Source organism: Crocuta crocuta, unplaced genomic scaffold (assembly GCF_008692635.1).
Source record: "Crocuta crocuta isolate KB4526 unplaced genomic scaffold, BGI_CrCroc_1.0 scaffold64, whole genome shotgun sequence".
Lineage (NCBI taxonomy): Eukaryota > Metazoa > Chordata > Mammalia > Carnivora > Hyaenidae > Crocuta > Crocuta crocuta.
Window position 1 is genome coordinate 14,455,445 of NW_027530640.1, and position 22,528 is coordinate 14,477,972.

General features: G+C 46.1%; 1 protein-coding gene, 1 long non-coding RNA gene and 1 other non-coding gene across 5 annotated transcripts in view; 1 reads left to right on the forward strand and 2 right to left on the reverse strand.

Moving 5' to 3' along the window:
• Window positions 1-22,528, reverse strand: part of FGF1 (fibroblast growth factor 1) — a 92,284-nt gene that overhangs the window by 16,637 nt on the left and 53,119 nt on the right. For all 3 annotated transcript variants that reach the window (XM_077768846.1, XM_077768848.1, XM_077768847.1), the window contains exon 2: window positions 5,683-5,886. In XM_077768846.1, coding sequence (XP_077624972.1) covers window positions 5,683-5,851 — 169 coding nt within the window. In that variant the 5' untranslated portion in view covers window positions 5,852-5,886. The remainder of the gene's footprint in view (window positions 1-5,682; window positions 5,887-22,528) is intronic.
• LOC144235291 (uncharacterized) lies at window positions 1,635-3,984 on the forward strand. The gene is made up of 3 exons (XR_013336176.1): window positions 1,635-1,775; window positions 3,666-3,777; window positions 3,873-3,984. It is a non-coding gene; the product is annotated as an uncharacterized LOC144235291 (long non-coding RNA).
• Window positions 17,462-17,585, reverse strand: LOC144235429 (small nucleolar RNA SNORA36 family). Its single transcript, XR_013336208.1, has one exon. It is a non-coding gene; the product is annotated as a small nucleolar RNA SNORA36 family (small nucleolar RNA).

A 22,528-nucleotide genomic window follows, 5' to 3' on the forward strand; every position in this document is an offset into this window, starting at 1 on the left:
CAGGACAAGGAGGCGGGAGGGAGCGCACCGAAGAGGAGTCTGCCCTTTATGAAGGGTCGCCAAGTAGGATTCCTTTGACCAGTGAACTCCAGTAGTGCCTTTAGGATGTGGTTTGACTTATAAATATTTGATTGGCACACACTTTGCTAAGGAACATTTCCATTTGTGCGGTGAGCACTGCCAGTAATCCTCCCCACACAGCCGTCCTGTGTGCTTGGGGAGGCCAGGGGGCATCGGTCACAGAGAAGGCTGCAGATTGGGGGTGCTCGTGAGCTTATTCTTCTCCAGCTCCTGCTGTAGGCATTCATCCCATCAAGGAACAAGTCACGTCCCCTTAGCCTGAGAGGAAACTCCAGCAGAAAGAGCAGAATCAAACATGGGGCTCCTCCTTGCTTTGCCCAAGACAGCGCCCTCTGCTGGAGAAGTTACACAGGGCGGGACTTGCCCAGCCAGGCGCTCGCCACATTTTTCCTACATGCGAGCTCTTGAGAGCTCCAAACCTAGATAGTCCCAGCGATACTGAGATGAAGATAGGTAAGGTCAAGTTAGGAGGAAGGTCAAGTAAGCCTAGGCGTCAAATAAGCCAGGAGGAGGGTCAAATAAGCCTAGGGATGATGAGGATAATAAATAACATTTTTTGAGCACCTACTGTGCGCCTGGTGGTATGTATAACATTTTTAAGCTTCCTACTTTCCTGTGACATGGGAACTGTTGTCATCCTCAGAGGAAACTGAGGCATGTGGGGCAGTAACTTCCTCACGGTGACAAGGACCTAGTAGACAGAGACCTGGATCTACACCTACCTGACCCACACAACAGGCTGTGCGAATCCAGGATGTTTATTTGATCAGTTTGTGGGGCGAGACCACCATCACAGCATTGATGTCAGTGGCGGTAGTGGTATGTGGAAGGAACCTTAGTCTTGGAAAAGAAGCTATAAATCTGTGCCACCCTTGCCGGTTACTAGTTGGTCACGGGTCCTGTTAACTCAGTGTTTGCAGAGGGATGACAATTCATAACCTTGTGGGTTACGTGGAAATGAAAGAATCTAACACAACAGGATAACTGGGTGGCTCAGTTAGTTAAAGGTCCAACTTCAGCTCAGGTCATGATCTCACGATTTGTGAGTTCGAGCCCTGCGTCAAGTTCTGTGCTGACAGCTCAGAGCCTGTTTGGGATTCTGTGTCTCCCTCTCTCTCTGCTCCTCCCCCATTTGTGCTCTGTCTTTCTTTGTCCCTCAAAAATAAAGAAACATAAAAAAATGAAAAAAAAAAAAAGAACCTAACATAATGCCTGGTGTATATCAGGGACTCAATAGGTATTTACTGAATATATTTGAATTTATCTGCCATCAATACAATGCATTCATTCATCAAATTAAGATTTATTGGGCATTATACCAAATCCCAGTTAACGGACTGGATGCAGAATTGCAGTGTTGAGCTGTAAGAAACAGTCTCCATCCTCAGGGAGCCCAGTGGGGGAGAAAACCATTCACTGATCACACAAACAAATGTGGAATTACCACTACAGGGAGATATGCATGGCACACAGGTCACTCCTCAAACACCCTGTGTCTGAAATGGAAATGGTCATTTTTCCCTGTGCCTGTCCCTTCCAGAATCCTCCCTCAGAAGGTGATACCACCTGCTACTCATCTTCCAAAGGAAATCACTGGGGGTCACCATGGATCTTCCTACAACTTTGCCTGGCTTTCCTAGAGTGGCAGTGTAACAGATGGTCACAGCCTCCAGTGATGATCTCCTGTGGCCACGGTATGAGGAGTTGGTATGGGACAAACCAAGAGTTTCTTCTCTATGGGCCAGAGACTCCCACCAGTGGGGACCGCTTACTCAGAGCTACCTTACAGTGGGCTGCACACATGCATCCATTGTAGGTATATACCACTTCAAGAGAGGCTTTGTGTGAGGTACTTGGAAACTTACTCTCTGGGAGATATGAGGAAGATAAGTTTTGGAAGCATCCCAATTTTTCCTAGGGCAGATCTGCTGACTGGGGACAAAGAGAAATTATGAAGAGAGTTATTTTTTTTTACTTTGTAGAACTGGACGGGGTACGGTTTTATTTTGTAGGATTTATGTGGATTTGCTTCAATATTTGGCCATTAGAAATATTCTTCTGATGGAAGTCTTAGAGTGTAGCTCTATACCTGTGACCACAGTCTCCACTCGTGTTCAAACTAATGACCAGGGAGCATCTGTGCTAATCATTTAGCCTGGGTCATCTCACCCTGTCCAACCCTACCTGTCCAGATTGATCCTGATTCAGAATAACCCTTGGCATTAAGATGGGCTGTGGCAGTACCGCCACTGGGCAGTAGAGGGCGACAGAACCACACCCAGTGGGTGCATCCATGCCAGGGAATCCTATGGCTGCAGGACTTTTCAGCCTTGTCAGACACACAGGAAAGTGATATTATTCCCATTCCATGGGCGAGGAAGCTGAGTCTCAGTATTGTCTCCAAGATTAGACAGTTGGGAACACTAGAGACCTCTAAATTTCTAGACAGGAGAGGATAATTGTACGGGTCCTCAGGTTGAGAACTTGACGTTTATTTTTTTTAAATTTTTTTAATATTTATTTAATTTTGAGAGAGAGAGAGACAGAGGTGAGCAGGGAAGGGGCAGAGAGAGGGAGACACAGAACCTGAAGCAGGCTCCAGGCTCTGAGCTGTCAGCACAGAGCCCGACGTGGGGCTCGAACTCACAAATGGTGAGGTCATGACCTGAGCCCAAGTCGGTTGCCCAACCGACTGAGCTACCCAGACGCCCTTTGACGTTTATTTTGCAGAGTTCTTTATGCAAAATGGAGAGAATGATTGTTTAGCACTGCTCCTGACAGTGTGGGACTATGAATCCATGCTCTCCAACTCTAAATCTAGGGCCCCCTAAGTCTGCAGATAGTATGTGGATTATCCCATTCTCCAGACATTGATTGACAGGTGCAGGGATGGATTTCTGCTCACTCACCCCACGTACTCTGATTTCTGTCCTCCTCAGTCTTTGTTCTTAGTTCTAGAATAAATAAATAGGCCAACACAATTCTGCATGTTGCCAGAGAGGCCCTGAATCAAAACCTGAATCTAGCGCATTGGCCTTCCTGGGAGACAGTGTTATAGAAGCGATGAAGGGAAGGTGCCCAGATATTACACTGTATTTCCACATGCTGGGTGACTATCTGGAAGTCTTAATGAGGGTGATGACAGCAGCAGCAAGAGTGATCCCCGTGTGCCGAGCTGTTCCCCTGAACTGCACACTGTGCCAGCCACTTTCCCTAGATTATCTCATTTCATCCTCCCAAGAAACCTGTGTGGCAAGTAATATTATTCTTATTTTACACGTGAGAAAAGGGAGGCCAGAAAGCTTATGTAACTAGCCCGAGTCCACTTGGCAGAGTCGACGCAGCAGTGCTTGGAAGTAGCCCTCCTCACACGCGCCTCCCGCTTTCTTATGCTGCGTTCCAAGGGTTCCTGACATCGTAGGTCAGGCGGCCGAACTCACAGCACATTCAGAAGTTGTCCCCATGTTACATACCCAGAATGCAGTCCGTAATGCTAATGACGGATGACAACAGTGAAGCTGCATGCCATTTGTACTAAAATTCCAGTGCTTGGAAGTCCTAATTATTGTGTCTTGTTTTCTCAGAATGCAAGATTTCCCAGAAAAGCCAGCCTAACCCCGAGGAACACATCATCATCGTTGTCTTTCCCTTGGGATTCTTTGCACCAGAGAGCATCCCCATTGGTTCAGAAAATGGGTAAGATTTATCAGAAACATTTAAAACCCCAGAGGCATTATGGGGCATCTGGGTGGCTCAGTAGGTTAAGCGTCCAACTCTTGATTTCTGCACAGGTCATGATCTCATGGTGTGTGGGTTCGAGCCCATATTGGTCTCCATGCGGACTGTACAGAGCCTGCTTGGGATTCTCTCTCTCCCTCTCTGCCCTTCCCCAACGTGGGCATGCTCGCTCTCTCTCTCTCAAAATAAATAAATAAACTTTTTTAAAAAAACCTAGAGGAATTAAAGCTTCTTTCCCTTGTATTGTGTGGGGCAGATCACATGAATTTTATAGCTTGCCTCACACAGTGGACTACAGTCTAAGTTCATTTGTTTGCAGTAAATGTTACTTATACACATGTTTGATGTACTAAGTAGAGTCTTTTTACTCACTCTGGTACCTAGTTTTCATCAAATAGAAGGCATTCACTAGGCCTCTGAAGACAAACCACCAAAACAAAGCCTCTCCAAATCTAACCCCTAAGCACCCGAGGCTTGGATGTAAGCCTCCACATAAGCCTTCTTGCAAGGATCTGCCTGGTGGGTGGGAAGGAAGAGACAATGCCTTCTGGTCCGTAAACGCCAGCTTCCAACGCCATGACCTTGGCATCTGAGAGTAGCATGAGCACCACTGAGAAGGTCATCTGTGCTTACAGGCTGCAACCTTTGGCGCATATCGCATGAATGATGAACACTCTCTGGTAAATAAACCATCACATCAAAGCCTGTATTTTGCCTTCCATTTTGAAGCTACTTCTGCAGAGCCTCGCTTTCTACTGGGCTGTGATGATGCACCTCCTGGTTTCCTCTTTGCTTTTCTTGTCTCGATTCACAGTGTGTTTTAGCTGGTAGATCCCTGACCCTCTAAGCAGTAACTGGGGCTGGCTTCTGGCTCCTCTACAACAGCTAATGTTTCAGAGGTGCTCAGGGAATCCCTGTTAACATTGCAGCAGGACGCAGCCACCTCAGAGCAAACATCCACGCCACGGCAAGAAGTACTAAAGCAGAAGGGAAAGATTTTTATTCTTACATAGTCAGGAAGAGTCTTCTAAACCATCCCCCCATCCGTCAGTACCATCTGAGAGCTAAGCTGGCGGGAAACCCCGGAAGAGCTATTCGGCATTCTGCTCCAGCCCCTCCCACCTTCCAGTTTCTGTAAGGTCTGGAGAATGACTTTACCTCNTTCTCTAAAACCATCCCCCCATCCGTCAGTACCATCTGAGAGCTAAGCTGGCGGGAAACCCCGGAAGAGCTATTCGGCATTCTGCTCCAGCCCCTCCCACCTTCCAGTTTCTGTAAGGTCTGGAGAATGACTTTACCTCTCCCGGTTACCACAACCCCATCCACAGGACACGCAGAACGAAAGCTGCATAATTTATGATGTGTAAGACATCGTGATTGTGAACTAGGATCTCACAAATCAAGCTCAGTGGAAACATGAGCTGGAGAGCCCGTTCCCATGAAACGGAGCCCACGTCTGGGTGTAGGGTGGACTGCCCCCGCCCTGTGTGGCCCCTCCTGTCATAGAACAGGCAGGGCCCTAAGCAGCCTTGGGGGCCCCGCCTTTCTTCACTAAAGTACAGAAGCCCCGAAGAGCCGAACACTGGCAGCCACATCTGATCTCAAAGCAATTGTGTTAGGTCAACAGGAAGTCCTTCTACAATCTTGAAATAGGACCCCTTTGGGCAGCCCGTAGCTGTCACAGCTCCTTGTTTTCCACACCTACACCCTGTGCACGTTTATGTCACCCTCCCCCTGAGTGTGTCCTGCCTGAACGGAACCTTGGAGGAAAGGGTACCTGCACCCAGACGCCCTCCCTTCGTGCACCCTTGACTCAGGAAGGCACCAGAAAGGCATGGGGCTACAAGAGAGATGGGTGCTTACTGTGCTGGTCGCTCCTGTCCCTTGTCCCATCCACTGTGCCATCGGGAAGGATCCTCAGGAAGTGGCCCCCGTTGCTACAGTAGAGGAGTTTGGGCTTCTTGTAATTCCCCGGAGGCAGATTGAACTTCTCCGTCAGGGCCGTGAAGGTTGTGATTTCCCCTTCAGCCATGGCTCAGTGGCTGCTGCTCGGGTGTGTTCTCAAGGCTGCAAGAAATTAGACAACCCTGTAGAATGTCCCACCAGCAAAGGTGTCGCGTCCCTTTCCGAGATGGGAAGGAGAGCCTCGGGGCCCGGGGCTCCTGCTTGGGTAGCAAACCACAACGTGCCCAGGCGATGCCCACAGCAAACGGGCCAGTGCGGTGGGCAGCGGTTAAGGAAGAAAGGTCGCTGGCATGGGAGGGACCCTCAGGACATGTCTAACTTCCCAATTGGCCACGACTTCGGACCAAGCTATGCATTTTTTAGAACTTCAAATTTAATCATTTGGCCGAGGGAGGGAAAAAAAAATAATGTTTTGGTCCCTCCTTCTGATCCACACACATCCTCAAATTAAACACTGAAGTTGTACTAAAATAACACCTGGGCTCTGGCTGAAACCCACAAAAGCCGAGAGGCCGGCACTGAGGTTTTGCTCTCTTCCTCCCACTGTTCCAGCCACGGACTGCCCGCCCCGTGCACGCAGATAGCTCAGATAGCCCGACCGGGGCCTGGAGGAAAAGGCATGCAGGCCTTTCAGACCGGCTACGGTGGAGGCAGCCAAGGGTTAACGTGTAACGGGAAATTCTGGGTGTGCTGGCGGGAACAGACCCAGAACCGGGGAACAAACACTTGGGGGTGTTATGCGGGGATTTAAAGGGCAGACACTGTCCCAAAGGAAACTGTATGAGACAGATCATTAGGGAGGGTCTGCCGGTCATTGCCTGCTTCCCCAGCTTTCCTCGCATCCTCCTGTCACACAAAGCAGGTGGGCCTGGCCCTTGTACAAAAGCCAGCTTCATTCTAGTTATTTGCTAATGAAACGTACTTACTGTGACACAGAAACCACCATATTGCACATTATACTCCTCTACGATCGTGTACACCCACTCTGGAGAGATTTATAGTATCAGTGTTAAAACACCTCAGTGACATGAATCTAAGCTTTAAAAGCCAAACTAATAGGGGTGCCCAGGTGGCTCAGTCTGTTGAGTGTCTGACTTTGGCTCAGGTCGTGATCTGACAGTTCGTGAGTTTGAGCCCCACGTTGGGCTCTGTGCTGACAGCTAGCTCGGAGCCTGGAGCCTGTTTCAGACTCTGTGTCTCCCTCTCTCTCTGCCCCTCCCCTGCTCATGCTCTGTCTGTCTCTCTCTCAAAAATAAATTAAAAAGAATTTTTAAGTCAAACTAGTAAACAGAATTTTAAAACATCTTCTTGCCCCACCGTTTAGGAGAACAAAGCGCTGCTGACTCCAAGGACACACAAGGAAGTGGCGAAAAAGAGCCGAGGAACTAGTGCAAGAACTTGCTTACAAGTGTGAGTAGGTCCTGATGGCATACACGGATTATCGAGTGGCCTCATAATAGTAGTGATCATCAACATTAGCATTAACTTGTCATCTGGGCTACAAGTTAACTCAGGTCACCTTTCATCATTACTCTTGGAGACAGATGCTCATATTATCCCCATTTTTTCCTGAAATGACACCAAGGCTTACAGACATTCGATGGCTTGTGCATGGCCTCCCAAGGGGGGTGTTGAAACAAAGCATCACTTCCCTTTGCACCAGGAAATGGTGAGGTGACGTCACTGATACTGCAGTACCATTGCCAGAAGTGGGATTCTCCCCCCAGCCCTGGTCTGGCACGTACACCTGCCCCCATGGGCTCATTATTGGTTATGTTATTCATTTGTGACCCAGAGGTTGGCTGTCACCACCAACACCTTCCACTTTTGTCCCTGTCAACCTTCAAGTGGGTCTCCAGGCATCTCATTTCCCAGGAGACCCCTCATCACTGGGTGTTAGGGAGCACTGTGAACTTCACCAAAGGCCTGCCAGCCTCCCACATCCCCACAGTAACCATCCATTCATCCGTTCGTCCGTCCATCCATCCATTCGTCCATCCATCCATCCATCCAACCATCCGTCCATCCATCCATCCATCCATCTGTCCAACCATCTGTCCATCCATCCATTCATCCTTCCATCTATCCACCCACCCATCCAACCTTCTGTCCATCCATCCACCTATCCGTCCCTCCGTCCATCCATCCGTCCATCCATCCGTCCATCCATCCATCCATCCATCCATCCATCCATCCATCCATCTATCCATCCATCCATCCCCAGAGCAACCTCATAAAGTTGCTCACATGGAAAGCAATTTCATTATAAATTGAGGCAACAATTTGAATAATTTGTCCTGGTGACTTTGGAATTACATTTCATGCTGGAAGCATCCAATTGTTTCTTTTGCTCCAGGCATTTTAATGTCTGTAGTATGTGTCTTCCAGTCTATAGTCACATGAGCCACTCACTGTCCCCACTTCTAGCCATGATTTGCAGTCCCTCTGAGTACCCCCAAAGGGAATTTTGCATACACTGTATAAACTATATTTAAAGTGAGGACATCTCAAATATCCCCTTCACATGTGGAGAAACTCTGTCTAGATCTTTTCAGATAATACAGTGACAGATTGAAAGTGTTATTTGCATCTGCAGACTTTATCTTGTGTGACACATTATGTTTCCTTCCCAAACCCACACTCTATCTTCCGTCCCCATGTTATTCATCCACAAGCCTCTATGTCTCTGGGCCTACCTTTTTCTCTCACATCTCTCTGTCTGTCTTTCTGCTCAGCCCTTCTTCACTCAGCTTCTCAATCTCCCTCTCATCCCACTCACTTCTGGATCCCCTTCTGATATAAAGCACTGCAACAGTTTCCAACGTTGACATCTTTACCCATCACCTCTCCATTGACATGCAACAGTGATCAGTTCCCCGTTCCTTCAAGTACAGCCGAGAGATAAAAAATATTTTTTGTTCCTTTGTTTTCCCAAGCACTTGCTAAGTTATATACTTAATTTGGTACAGGAGAAAATAATTATATACTGGTGGATATATATTTAGCATTTAACTGTACAAATAGCCATTCGTGTTGTCAGTCTTTGGTGGGCAGGCTTTTGTTTCTTATTGTCTGTGGTTTCCTCAAGTGGAGGTCCACGTGCGCCCCTGACTGTGCATCAGGTGCATGTGAGGGATGGCCTCCCTTCTAGATCCAGCACCGTGGAGGAGTCTCCATTAAGTTGTTGTCTATGTGTTGGGTGTATATTTGGCTGTATCTGTTTGCATTCGTGTTTCCATCCCTTTGGGATGAAGGGGAACAGATAGAACAGAAGGTTCCTCAGGGTGGAGGCAGCAGTCCTGGCCAAGGATTGTCCCTGTGCTCACGTGCTCATGTGTGTATAAGCCACACAGCCTGGACTTCACCACTGCGGAGCTCTCCCCAGATTAGCAACCTTGGCCAGAGACCAGCAGGCCCTCGGGTGTCCCTTCCTCTCCATCACAGTGCCATCTGTGGTTATAGAGTCACAATTCTGCTCTTTGCCTGCCCTGCATGCCCCCAGTAAGAGGGAAGTAATGGGGGTTGCTGTACGAACTTGAGATTACTCCCATGACTGTGCGGTTCACATCCGTATCTGGAAACCTCAGGGTTGGGGGTGAGGGAACACGTTAACTCCTGAAAATAAGCCTCTAGTCAACCTGAAGCTGACAGTCTGGGGCAGTGGGATCTGTGGATCAGCTGAAACATACAAAAAATGAAATCCAGGGGCGCCTGGGTGGCTTAGTCGGTTGAGCGTCCGACTTTCGCTTGGGTCATGATCTCGCGGTTCGTGGGTTCGAGCCCCGCATCAGGCTCTGTGCTGACTGCCGGCTCAGAGCCTGGAGCCTGTTTCAGTCTGTGACTCCCTCTCTCTCTGACCCTCCCCTGCTCACGCTGTCTCTCTCTCTCCTAGAAATAAATAAAACATTAAAAAAAAAAAATGAAATCCATTTTTGTTGCTGGAAGAAACCCCAGAGGCACAAAAAGCCCTTATTTTTTAGGCTCTATTTACAATTTACCTACCTTTATAGCAGTAGTTAGTCCTGATTTCCTTGCCTATTCAGGATTTGTTAGAACATAGGGATAAAGGAAGTCCATGACATGATAAAACCATTAAGCAATAGCCTTTGCGGGCCCTTGGAGATTTTCACAAATTGCTCTAATAAATGAGTCCATTAAGAACATGAAATCAGGCATTAAGCATAATGGAAATTTATAAATTCTGCTTCTTGTTACTATTTTTTTCTCGCTGGCTGTCATAGGTGGGGACTATCTGTGTGTATTTGTTGGGACATGGGAAAAATCAAGCGCAGTGGACTCCTTGTCATCACTGGGTGCTAAACCCAGCCCTTTGAGATTCAGGGCACTGGTGAGTTTTAGGGGAAAAGCCAGAAGATTCTCTTGACTTATCAGCAACACCAAAGTAAGGACAACACGAAGCTTATTAGAACATCCGTGGTAAGGCTGGCATGTTTTGTCAGCTGCAGCCACTTGAAGAGAACCTGAACTCTGACACACAGACAGGATGATAAATATATACTCTTGGTGGCAACACAAGAGTCATGTCTCAATCTGGGATGGTGAGCAGCACCGTACAGCCCCAGCTATGCACAAATCGATTCCAGGGACCTAGGCAACTCATTCACTCCTTCTGAGATGTTCCCTCTAATAATCCCCATCCTTTGTACCTCACAGAGTTGTCTGAAGGGTTAATAATCCTTCACAGTATTCGTAACAGCACTTGGAAAGTAGAAACATGTGACATGACCTACAGGAGATACGAGTAACTAGTTACATTAAACTAGTGAAGCCTGGTGTGGTCTAGGTCAGTGGCTGCTGAATGCTTAATGTAATTTTCCATTTGGTATGAAAATAGAATTTTTCATTCCGTCTCATATGTGGGAGAAATTAGTTAAGCTCTTTCCCCCATCATGTAAGTCGCAAACACAGCAGAGAGGATGAAGGAAGTAAAGGTAAGCTATGGTTATGTAGGAGAGAATCCTGGTCACCACTTCAACTCTGTTCTCAGCGCATCGAGAGTTGTTGAAGTGACCTTTATCAAGTCCACTATTCAGGAGACATGTGTGTTCAGTTTGGCCCTGGAAACTAAACTAACAGGAAAAATTTAGGGTTCTAAGGAAAGGTCCACACTGATGTGTAGGTTTTTTAAAAAATTTGTAACCCCTGTCACTGCTCAAGTAATGCAGAATGCCCATGACAGAGAATATTTTACAAATATTCTACCAAATCTATAATGCTTCCAAAGGTAGATATATAGGCATCTGTCAAGGCAATGATTGGAAAAGTGTCCTCCGACCAAGCATATGTAAAATAGGTCTCACCTTTGCTTCCAAATAGGCTCTAAGTTCTTGCTCCCTGTCTCCATCAATGGCATTACCCAGAAGCATTAACCCTTAGTTAATATTAATTAACCTTACATTTTATTGAGTCAGATATGCATATTAAATGTTAAGAGTAACTACTAAAAAGGGGCACCTGTGTGGCTCTGTCGATTCAGCGTCTGACTCTTGATTTTAGCTTGGGTCATGATCTCACGGTTCATGAATTTGAGCCCCATGTTGGGCTCTGTGCTGACAGCATGGCGTTTTCTTGGGATTCTCTCTCTTCCTCTCTCTCTGGCCCTCCCCCACTCATGCTCTCTCCCTCTCTCTCTCTCTCTCAAAGTAAATAAATAAACTTGTAAAAAATTTAGGGGCACCTGGATAGCTCAGTTAGTTAGGCATCTGACTTCAGTTCAGGTCATGATATCACAGTCAAGGAGTTCACGCCTAGCGTTCGGCTCTGTGCTGACAGCTCAGAGCCTGGAGCCTGCTTCAGATTCTATATCTCCCTCTCTCTCTGCCTCTCCCCTGCTTGCATGCTGTTACTCTCTCTCAAAAATAAATAATAACCATCAAAATGATTTTTAATTAAAAAAATAAAAATAAAAAAAGAGTGACCACAAAAAAGAGCAAATGCAGTGATTCCAACCAGCAACTGGTAAGAATAAGGGAAATGAGGTTAAAAAAATCTGTACTTACCGAAAAGAATTAGAAAAAGAATAGAAAATCAAAAGTAGTATTCAAAATTATGTGGCAGATATAAATCCAAATATATTTATATTTATAATAAATGTAAGTGGGATAAATTTACTAGCTACTGTATTTTTTTAAGTTTGTTTATTATCAGAGAGAGAGAGAGCAAGCATGAGCTGGGGAGGAGCAGAGAGAGAGAGGGAGAGAGAGTATCCCAAGCAGGCTCTGAGCTGTCAGCACGGAGTCCGATGTGGGGTTCAGTCTCACAAACTGTGAGATCATGACCTGAGCTGAAATCAAGTGTCAGATGCTGAACCAACTGAGCTACCCAGGCACCTTGCTACTGGATTTTTAAAAATTCCACCTACACTCTGATTACAAGAGACATGTTTAAAACATAAGGACACAGAAAGAATGATCAAGGGTAAAAGGGATCACTGCATAATGATAAATAGAATAATTCAACAGAAAGATATAAAACTTTAAACCTGTGTATAATTACATAGCCTTACAGTCTCAAAATATATGAAACAAAAATTAACAAAATTAAGAGGACTTGGCAAATGCACCTTGATGGTGGGAGATTTTAAAAACTTTCTGTCATAAATGATAAAGCAAACAGACAAAAATATTAATAAAGGCATAGATTGAAATGCATACTTAACAAGTTTAATTGAATGAAAATATCAGGGAACCCTGCATCCAACAGTTAGTAAGCACTGTTCTTCTCAAGGATGCATGGAACATTTTCGCAAACTGACTGTGTACCAGGTCATAAAGCAAGACTCGACACAGTAGAAGAATCCATTTTGTTCAGACTATTCTGTGGGGATAGTAGAAATCACTCCCATGCATCCCCTTAGTGACAAAGCCCTCTCACCTGTGCCTTTTTAATGTCTGTTAAAGTCATCCTCTCTTCTCCATTCTCACTGTGGCTGCTCACTGCAGATGCAACACCTTGTCTCACCGGGGCTGCTAAAGCCACACAGAGGGTCTGTCTTCTCCAACTCTGCAACCTTCCAACCCATTTTCGATTCTGCTGCTAGTATCCTGTCTAAGGCATGAGTGTAATCCGCGTTCTCCTGCTGAAGATCTGTGACCGTGTCATTGGGTTCTCTGCTACCATCAGGGTAAAACCCAGACTCCACCATGACCTGTGAGGTGTTCGTCTAACCTCCCTATTCTTCCTCCACCCCCACCCCCCACACAGTTTAGATTGTAGTTGATTTTCTAGTGCTCCTACAGCAGCCCCTCTTTTACCCTGTGGAAGCACTGGGTGTCGTTGCTATGTATGTTTCCCACCTAAATCGTTCACTGGTTTCCCATTGCTCGTGGGAGAAGGACTAAGGCCTTGTCCTTCTCTCTCTGTAATGTATATAATGTTGAATCCCTATATTGTACACTTGAAACTAATGGAATGTATGTCAGTTATACTTCATTTACAAAAAGTACAGTAGTTAAAGTTCCCATTTACTTAAAAACATAAGTTCTACCTGCAGGGCTCTGAGGACTAGCCTGGGCTTCCTCCCCTGCCTCCTTTTCCCATCATGTTCTCTGCCCACACTGGCCTTCCTTTTCCCTGAAACCGCTGTGCCCCTTTTCACCCTAGGCTCATTGCCTACACTGCTCCCTCTCTCTAGAGCGCTCTTTCTTTCTTTCCCTCTACCCTACTCGCCCGGTTAACTCCTACGTTTTGTTCAAGCCTTAGTTCAACTGCCAATTCCGCAAGGAAGACTTTCCTGACTTGCCTTAACTGGGTCAGGCTCCTCCAGTTCTCAAAGGACCATTTAACATTTCCTCAGTCCTCTTACTTCATTTTTTAATTACTCATTCATTCTTGTGATTATTTAATTAATGTCTCCCTTTATGACTGGACTGTCAGCTCCATAATAGTTCAAACCAATCTGTCTTGTTCACCATGGTCTCTCGGTGCCTGGCAGAATGCCTGGCATCTAATGGGCCCTTGATAAATATTTGTTGAATGAGTGAATAAATATAATGTGACTAAGATTACCTACCTGACTGTTTCCTTCATTAGTCCCGGAAACTCTGGAACAAAAGCTATGCCTTATTTTTTCTAGGCCTTGCACTTAGCATATGCCTCCACAGAATCATTGTCCTCTGCACGTTTGTTGATTGAATACCAGGCCAGTTCCTTCTTGGGAGCCTCTAGTGGAAACATGTTATCAGGGGACCTATTTAGTAGGTGGGGTCTTTGAGGTTATTAACAGAGAGGCTAAACCAAGAGCCTAAATGTATTTTAAGTGGGTTCAAACTAGGCTGGAAATACCGTCTCTTAGTTTAAAGCTGACCCAGGAAGCCAAGGTGGCCTAGTCAGTTAAGCGTCCGAATCCTGATTTTGGCTCAGGTCATGATCTCACAGTTGTGAAACCTGTGCTAGGGGTGCCATGGAGCCTGCTTGGGGTTCTTCCTCTCCTCTCTCTCTCTGCCCCTCCCCCACATACTCTCTCTCTCAAAATAAATAAATGAACATTATTTTTAATTTTAAAAAAAAAACAGTCTTTTTTCCATCTTGTAGAAGATAACTTCTTTGAAGGCAATATTATGGAATTTAAGGATCTCAGGGAAAGATCAGATCATTTAGCCTCAAGTCTGAGCTCTCTATCTAACCACAAACAAGTTTATAGGGCCTAAAAAAGAATTCTAGGTTTTCTTATTTCTTCCTGGGAGTGCCAGGTTGGCAGGAGCCCACTTCACAGTCTCTGGTGAAGGAAAACTTGGCTGAAGAGAGAGAGACAGAACATTCTTCTGTCTTTTCCCCCTCCTCCACCTGCAGTGATGTGAAGCAGGTCTGGGGAAGGAATGTAGCCGTGGTGGACTGGCGGGACTACCACCTTGGTTGTGTCTCCCAGGCCAGTTCTGTTCCACGAGCTGCAATCTTACCTTCCAGAGCTGGCAGCAAGGTGTGGACATGGCCTTGGGGTGGGCTTGATAGTGTCATACAGGAGATGGTTCCTACAGATTGGTGAAAGCCAGTTTTTGAATATTCAGGAATTATGCAAGCTGGCTATTGACGTTTATTTCTGAGAGAGCGGGAAACAGAGTGTGAGCAGGGAAGAGGCAGAGAGGGAGACACAGACTCTGAAGCAGGCTCCAGGCTCTGAGCTGTCAACACAGAGCCCGATGCGGGGCTTGAACTCAACGAACCGTGAGATCATGACCTGAGCTGAAGTCAGATGCTTAACTAACTGGGCCCCCCAGGAGCCCCTGCAAGCTGGTGATTAGACCATTAGTAGCTTGAAATCAATCACTGGTGAGAGAATGTATAGCACAGAAATTGGCAAACGCTATAATCAGCTTTTTTTCTCTTTTTCTTGTCTTCTTTCTCTTTCTCATATACTTACCTACCTTCCTTCCTTCCTTCCTTCCTTCCTTCCTCCCTCCCTCCCTCCCTCCCTCCCTTCCTTCCTTCCTTCCTTCCTTCCTTTCTCTGATAGCTGGTTTACCAGTAAACTGCTAGACTCGGGTTTCAGTCCTGACTGGACACTCACTAGCAAACTCACTCAGTTTCACAGAGCCTCAGTTTCTTCATCTGCAGAATAGGACCCCATAACAGTAGCTCCCACATGGTTGCTGTAAGTGTTAAATGATGAGGCATGGAAAGCCCTAAGCCTAGCCCTTGAAAATCTGTAAGCATTCGTAGATGTTAGCTTGATTATCATTCTCCATGTCTTGTTGTCTTTTGCAAATCACCTGTGCTATTGATTTAGGATTGAACAAACTTGGTTTTTGACATTTAGTACTATTTTAGCAATATTTTAAAAATATCATTTTCTAAGTGATAGGTTAAAACTTGCCATTAGCACCGATGTGCGGTGATGCCCTCTTCTGAGCTGCTGAACGTGATATACTAGTGGCCATCCTCAGTGTGTTTCCTGGCTTTGTGTGTTACCGTCCCGGATGGCAGAGAACCTATAGATTCAGTAGTCTCTCCCTCCTGTTCTTTAATTTAGAATCTTTCTAATCCTCAAGAAGCCCCAAGTCACTGAGAATAAACTGTCCCCTGGCTTCCAGAATCAAATATTCTCTGAGGGAGATCGAGATGTCATACTCTAGATGCCAGCCATTCTACTCAGCACCTGCCACAGGCAGACTGCTGGGGAGATTTCAAAAAGAAAATAAGGAGAAAGAAAAGGAAATTAAAAGAAAGACCTCAAATCCCTAATCTACATTCTGAAATGCAACATGGTCGGAAAACTAGACATTCTTTCGTAAGTCACATCATGGCAAAACCTGACCCAGACTGTCCTGAGACTACTTAGAGTCTTTATTTATCACCTAGGTGTTAATAGGTGTGTAATCTGGTGCGGAATCACCTCAGTGTTTGATTATAGGGGACTGCTCCGGACCCCATGGGAGCTGTTCCTTAACATACAATATATGCAACAAATTGCCTTTCTAAAATCCCCCAGATGCCTGGTCCAGAAACGTGTCTAGTTTTTCAGATAAGGGATTCTGGGCCTGCAGCACAAATAACAGTGTCTGTCTTTAAGGCAGTTAGAATCTGGCCGTACCAGGTCAGGAAAGCCGAGCTTCCAGTAAGGGCACAAATGCTTGGATCAGGAAGTGCACCCTGTAAACCCGGTCGGGCGGTATCACCCAACAGCTTGGTCCCAGTCTTAGTTCTCACGCTCCTTTATGAGGGAGTAGAAAATACAAGCAGACACACCCACATCCCCAGGGATCTCCACTATCCATTATTTGCTCACTGGGCTCTGGCTCTTTAATTCTCTGAACTGTGGCTTCTCCACCCCCAAAATCCTGCCCCCGCCCCGCCCCCCCATAGAGCATCATTCCATTGGAGGTCAGGAATTATTTTACTGCTTAGAGAAAACACTCCAAGAGGAACCGGAGAGCACTCCCTGGCATACTGGCATGCCGCGAAGGCCCCAGCTCTGCCTGATCTTTAACGGTACACCCTGGTCCGGAGCAACCCGCAGGCTCTTGGCCATGCTGAAGCCCCGCACACATCTTACCCGGAAGTATCCCTCCTACACACTGATGCTCTAAAGGCCCGGGCTTGGAGCCAAATACAAAGTGATTCTGCAGGAGCTCTGGCAGCCCTCCTCCCTCCCTCTAGCCAACCCCTACTCATGTGCCTCCCCAAATCTTTTGAAAATGTTGTGCAAGTTACAATCTCCAGGACCAGCCCACAAGGACATTCCTTTCTCAAAGCCAGAAGACCTTCTAACTCAAAGTAAGATGGTTTGTTTGCTAGGTCTTTTTTCTTCCCTCCTGACCTACAAATTTAGGCTTCTCCAAGCTTGGTCTTTTGAAGTAGGTGTTTGTTATCTCTTTGGAAATGCTGAGGGCTTGCCCTAACATATGTTTCCTTCCTAACAGCCTATTCTGGACATACCCATAAATAATCAAATAAGCCCCTCAATAATAAAATAGTGACTTTTTCTGGAACATTTGCTGTGTACCAGATCCTGTCCTTAGTGCTTTACATCCATTATTTTAACTAATCCTCAGAGAAGTTCTGTGAGATAGGCATGGCTTTTCTCTTTCTTTCTTTCTTTCTTTCTTTCTTTCTTTCTTTCTTTCTTTCTTTCTTTCTTTCTCTTTCTCTCTCTCTGTCTCTGTCTCTGTCTCTCTCTCCCTCCCTCCCTCTCTCCTTCCCTCTCTCTGTTTTTTCTTTCTTTTGTAGGCTGGGGGATCAATGAATAGAGTGATATCTTTTATATAATCATCTACCCTAGCCTGGTCATGTCCCAGAGTTTAATGAACTCAACAGGAAGGTTTGCCCTGAACTGAACTCAAGGCGTTGCTTTTTTTATCCCCAGTTTGCAGCTGAGGACACCAAGCCTTGGAGAGTTTAAACAGTTTGTCTAAGATCATACAGATAAATCAGTGTTAGAACTGCAGTCTGAAGGTAGGGTTTTCTGACTGTAGCGTCCATGATTTTAACTGCCAGAGAAATATGGGAAAAAGAAAAAAATGCCTTTCATTGAGGGATCCTTAGCTTCTCTATTCTGTTTATCCCCCAGTCCTCTGGCCCACATAACTCAGGTAGCCCCATCGACAGATGGTTGTGTCTCTAGAATGGAGTCTTTGCAAGTTCCTCCCCGACACAGAACTGTCCCCTTTTGAAGCACTATAATGGCCTCACCAGCCCTTTCCTGATTGGCCCAGTGACAGTCAAGTTACTCTTGGCTTTTGTCACAGTAGAATCATTTGCCATTGCTTTTAAAGGGCTGCGGTGAGCTCAGAGCCCACTCTGGGAACCCAGTGGATAGTCCTACTTCAGACTGAGATGGAAAGGCTATGAAAAAGGGAGGTTCTCATAGAGCTGGGCTTTGGTTTCTACTCTGTCCTTAACTATTTGCATGACTGGGCAGGTCATTTAACCTCTCTCCTCCTCAGCTGCCTCTGTGTCAAATGAAGCTGATCTCATCACAATAGAGAAAGGCAGGCCTGGCAAGGGCCTCACATACAGTGAGTGCCTAGGAAATAGAAAGTGTTGTTATGGTTGTTAATAAGAGCCTATGTTAAAAAAAACCAAAACTTTTTTTTAATATTTATTTATTTTTGAAAGAGAGAGAGACAGAAAGAATATGAGCAGGAAAGGGGCAGAGAGAGAGAGGGAGACACAGAATCCGAAGCAGGCTCCAGGCTCTGAACTGTCAGCACAGAGCCTGACGCAGGGCTCAAACTCACAAACCGTGAGATCGTGACCTGAGCCGAAGTCGGACACTCTACCAACTGAGCCACCCAGGCGCCCTTATAGGAGCCCTCGATTAATTGCATTTTTATGGCCCTTGGAGTTCCACAAAGCAGTTTATGTGGGTAAGCAGGCATCTCTAGGTGTCTGTGGTGTAGATAATCCATGAGGTACTTTATAATCATTTTGTGTTTTTTATTCCTCCTAGTCCATGGGATAGGTGAACACTTTGTCTGTTTCTCTAGCCAAGAGAAAGGTGACCCAGAGAGGCTGAACAGCTTATCAACGCAAATCTGTGGCTCAGCCACGAGCGAAACCCCGAGTCCCAAGACATCACTGTATTATGTCACGCCTCCGCCGGGCAGCCCCATCTCCAAGGGCCCCGTGCTTATTCAAAACATTGAAAAGTAAAAAAAGACAAAACTCACATTTCTGCCAGACAGATGATATCCAGGCGTTTCTGGAAGAATGGTTACCAATCCCGGTGTGAGGTTTTGTGTTGAAGGTGCTTGGATACGACGAGGAATGTAAAACCCCACGGAGCTCGTTTCACATGTCAGGGTCTATTCTGGATCTTGAAAGTGGGCCTCGGAGGCCCCAGCTGTGCCCCAAGAGAACCGCATTCCTGCAGAGCCTTCCAGCACCAAGCAGGAGGCAGGGGGTGGGGAGCAGGGCCCAGGATTTCCAAAGGGACCCAGTGGGTGGCTCAGCCAAAGGGCAGAAAGACAATAATAAGCTGCCCCAGCGCCAGCCTTCCAGGGCTTAGTTTTTGCAGAGCCTACATTAGGACAGTATAAACCTTGTTTTCTTTTGCATTATTTCTTTTTAAGGACTTGGGCTATTTTTAGCAGTTCCTTCCACTTGCCAGCTCTCTTTGAGCCCACACCAAAAGGGACCATTCTCCCATCTCCCCAGTTTGCCCTGTTGCAGCATGCCTGGTGCTCCCGCGGTCCTGTGACCATGTCATCGGTATTCCGCACACAGGCCTCCACACACCCCAGCTGTTGGCAGGAAGCAGGTGGGTTTTATGGGAAGGAGATGGAGTAAGAGAATATCACTGAAGGCTCTGGGCAAGGACTGGTATTTGATGAGGGATGAAAGAGCTTGGAAGTGTGTTGAAATCTTGTATCCAAGACGGCAAACTCAGAGATAAATCTGCCCCCGGTATCTGGCATCTCCAAGAAGGTGCACACGTACGTCCCAAACATAGATGGGTACTGGGAAGCTCGGCAATGTGCTCATCTCTCAAACGTGGCCTCTCACGGGAGTTGGCTTTCATTTTGGCAGGCAGTTCAAAGCATGGTTTGCTTTCACCCCTGCAACTCCTCATGGTTTCTCTTCTTGTTTATTTCTTTTTTTTTACATAACCTTTCCAAGCCATTTATACTCCACACCATCCACTGCTCCCCCCTCATGCTTTTGAGATCAAAGTGCTACTTCATTGGGTGGGGTTGTTTCAAAAATGAAGAATTGCTACATTATTGGCCTTTGAGAGTAGATTAGTCAATAGGAGGTAAGAAGAAACATCAAATGGACTTCTCCTTACCTCTCTAGGCTGCCATCTTTTTGTACATAATTTCTGCTGGCTTTCAAAAGCCTTACATTCCTTGGTTCCTCCTCAGTATTGCCAGGTTCAAGGGGCTCCTCTGCAATTCCATAAATCTAGACATTTAGATGGGTGTGGGGCAGACCGAAGGCACAACATTTTCCAATGTTTTCCAATATTGTGTTCTTTTTAAAAAAAAAATGTTTATTTTTGACAGGAGGGGCAAGGGCAGACAGAGGGGGATGGAGGGGCTGAAGCAGGCTCTTTGCTGACGGCAGCAAGCCTGATGAGGAGCTTGAACTCACAAACCGTGAAGTCATGACCTGAGCTGAAGTCGGATGCTTAACCGACTGAGCTGCCCAAGTGGCCCAACAGCATTGTATTCTTGACCCCTCAGTGGTGAGAATACCTTTTCCATAGATGTGTTTGTGTAGAAAATAAGTCAGTGGTGTTGTTTCTCCAAGACTGTTCTCCATAGGAGTAAGTCATTAGGTTGTCAGGTTTCACACTCTGTAGTGGGAGTTTGGTTGATCTGATTTGCAGAACTTCTCAACACTACGTTTTCAGCAACATAAGTATTATGTGAGGCAGGACATCTGCCTCCTTGTGCCTAATTGTGTCGCACCCCCCCCCCCTGCCAAACCCTGGTCTAGGGTAGCTCCCTGTAGTTCCCTGTGTATACTTCCTGTATAACACTTAGGAAAATTTATGCCTATGTATATGTTTGCTCACTAGTTATTGACTGTCTCATGCCAACCTCCCCTCCCAAACACACAGACACATATACGCACACTGGACTACAATCTCATGAGGATCCACATTCAGGTTCGTTTTGCTCACATATGTTAGCACCTAGATCTGTGCCTCATATGTAGGAATTTTGCTCAATAAATATCCGTGAATGGTTGAATTCAAGAAATATTTCCTCAGAAGAGCTGTTAGGTTTAAAAAACCGAACTTAGGAAAAGTAATCCCTATGGGGAAAGATGATATTTAAGTGTGGTTCCCTTTTGGTGCAGGTCTGATTAAGTGTGGTGATGAGTGTTTGTCAGGAAACGCTGTTTGCCCAGGGAGTTGGAATCACTGTGATCCACACGGGGCTCATAGGGAATAGGAGGAGGCTTGCCACTTCCTTTTCTCTCATCTTCCCTTCCATCTATACATCCTTTGTTTCTTCCTGTATTTACTAAATGCTAATCAAGTATATGCCAGTCATGATGGGGAAGGGATAATGTCATACCTACCTCACAGGATAGGCGTGAAGATAAAATGCTGTCATTGTATTTACCGGCTTGTAAATACATTTATCGCCATTAACATTATCAGAAATATTTATGGAGAAACTATTATGTACTTTCTGCCTCAGAGTCTCCAGAATCAGGGAAAAGAATAGCATCTGTGTCACCAGGGGGCTTGTGATGATTTATGTCCTCCGTTTTCTTCATATAGCATTTATTTGAAGAGCTGAGGGGTACACGGTGGCCCCCTGGTTTACAGGTGGGGATGGTCATCTAGCCAGAACCACAGTGAGGAAATGAACAAAATATCAAAATTTTGAATACAGACAGGATCAGTACTACAGAGTTTTTCTTTTGCCCCAGGCTCCTTATGTGACTTGGCACAGTACCATTGCCGATCCTGTCTTTTTAAAAGAAATTTGATTTTTTTGTTCATCAAGGATTGTTTTGCTCTAAGCTTGATTTCCTAAAAAAAAAAATCTTGCACTAAAGGGGTAACTGGCTCACAGGAGCATGCAACTCTTGATCTCGAGGTCATGAGTTTGAGACCTACATTGGATGTAGGGATGACTTGAATGAATGAATGAATAAACCTAAAATATATTGCACTAAAATATTATTTATCTTGGTTTCTGAGTAAATTCTGCACCCAAAGCAAGTACCTCCCTTGCCTTGCCTTAGACCCAGCCCTGTGTGCCGGCCAACTTTCTAAACTCTTAGGTTCCAGTGAAAGGCTGTCACATTTGTGTACTTAGTACCTACTGTCAATGCCCAGTCCAGGCCACTGTCTTCACTTCTAACGTAGCCTCCTCTTTTGTCCTTAGCACCCCTCCCCCATCATCTTTATGCACAGAGGCAGAAGGATTCTTGAAAACCTACCTAAGCAGGGGTGACCTGCTTCCAACTTCCCGTGGCTTTTCATATCCGTAAAGTAAGATCTGAATCCTTCCTGTGGCCTGTGAGACCTTCTGTGGCCTGGCCTGAGCTCCCTCCACTCCTCCCCTTTGCCCCTCTGCTCCAGCTGCCCCTCCAGTCCTGTCTGCTCTTGGCTCCTTGAGTCCCGTGCGGTCTCTTCTACACACCTGCCTTCATACAAACCTTTCGCTTTCTGGCACTTTCTCCTGGCTGGCACCTACTCACTCTTCGGATGGTAGCCGAAGCCGGCTCCTCAAGGTCTTCCCGCACCTCGCCATCTAAGTTCTGTTCCCCCTACCCTCCATTATTCTCTTTTGTACTTGCTCTTCTTCGCTTCCCAGTGCTC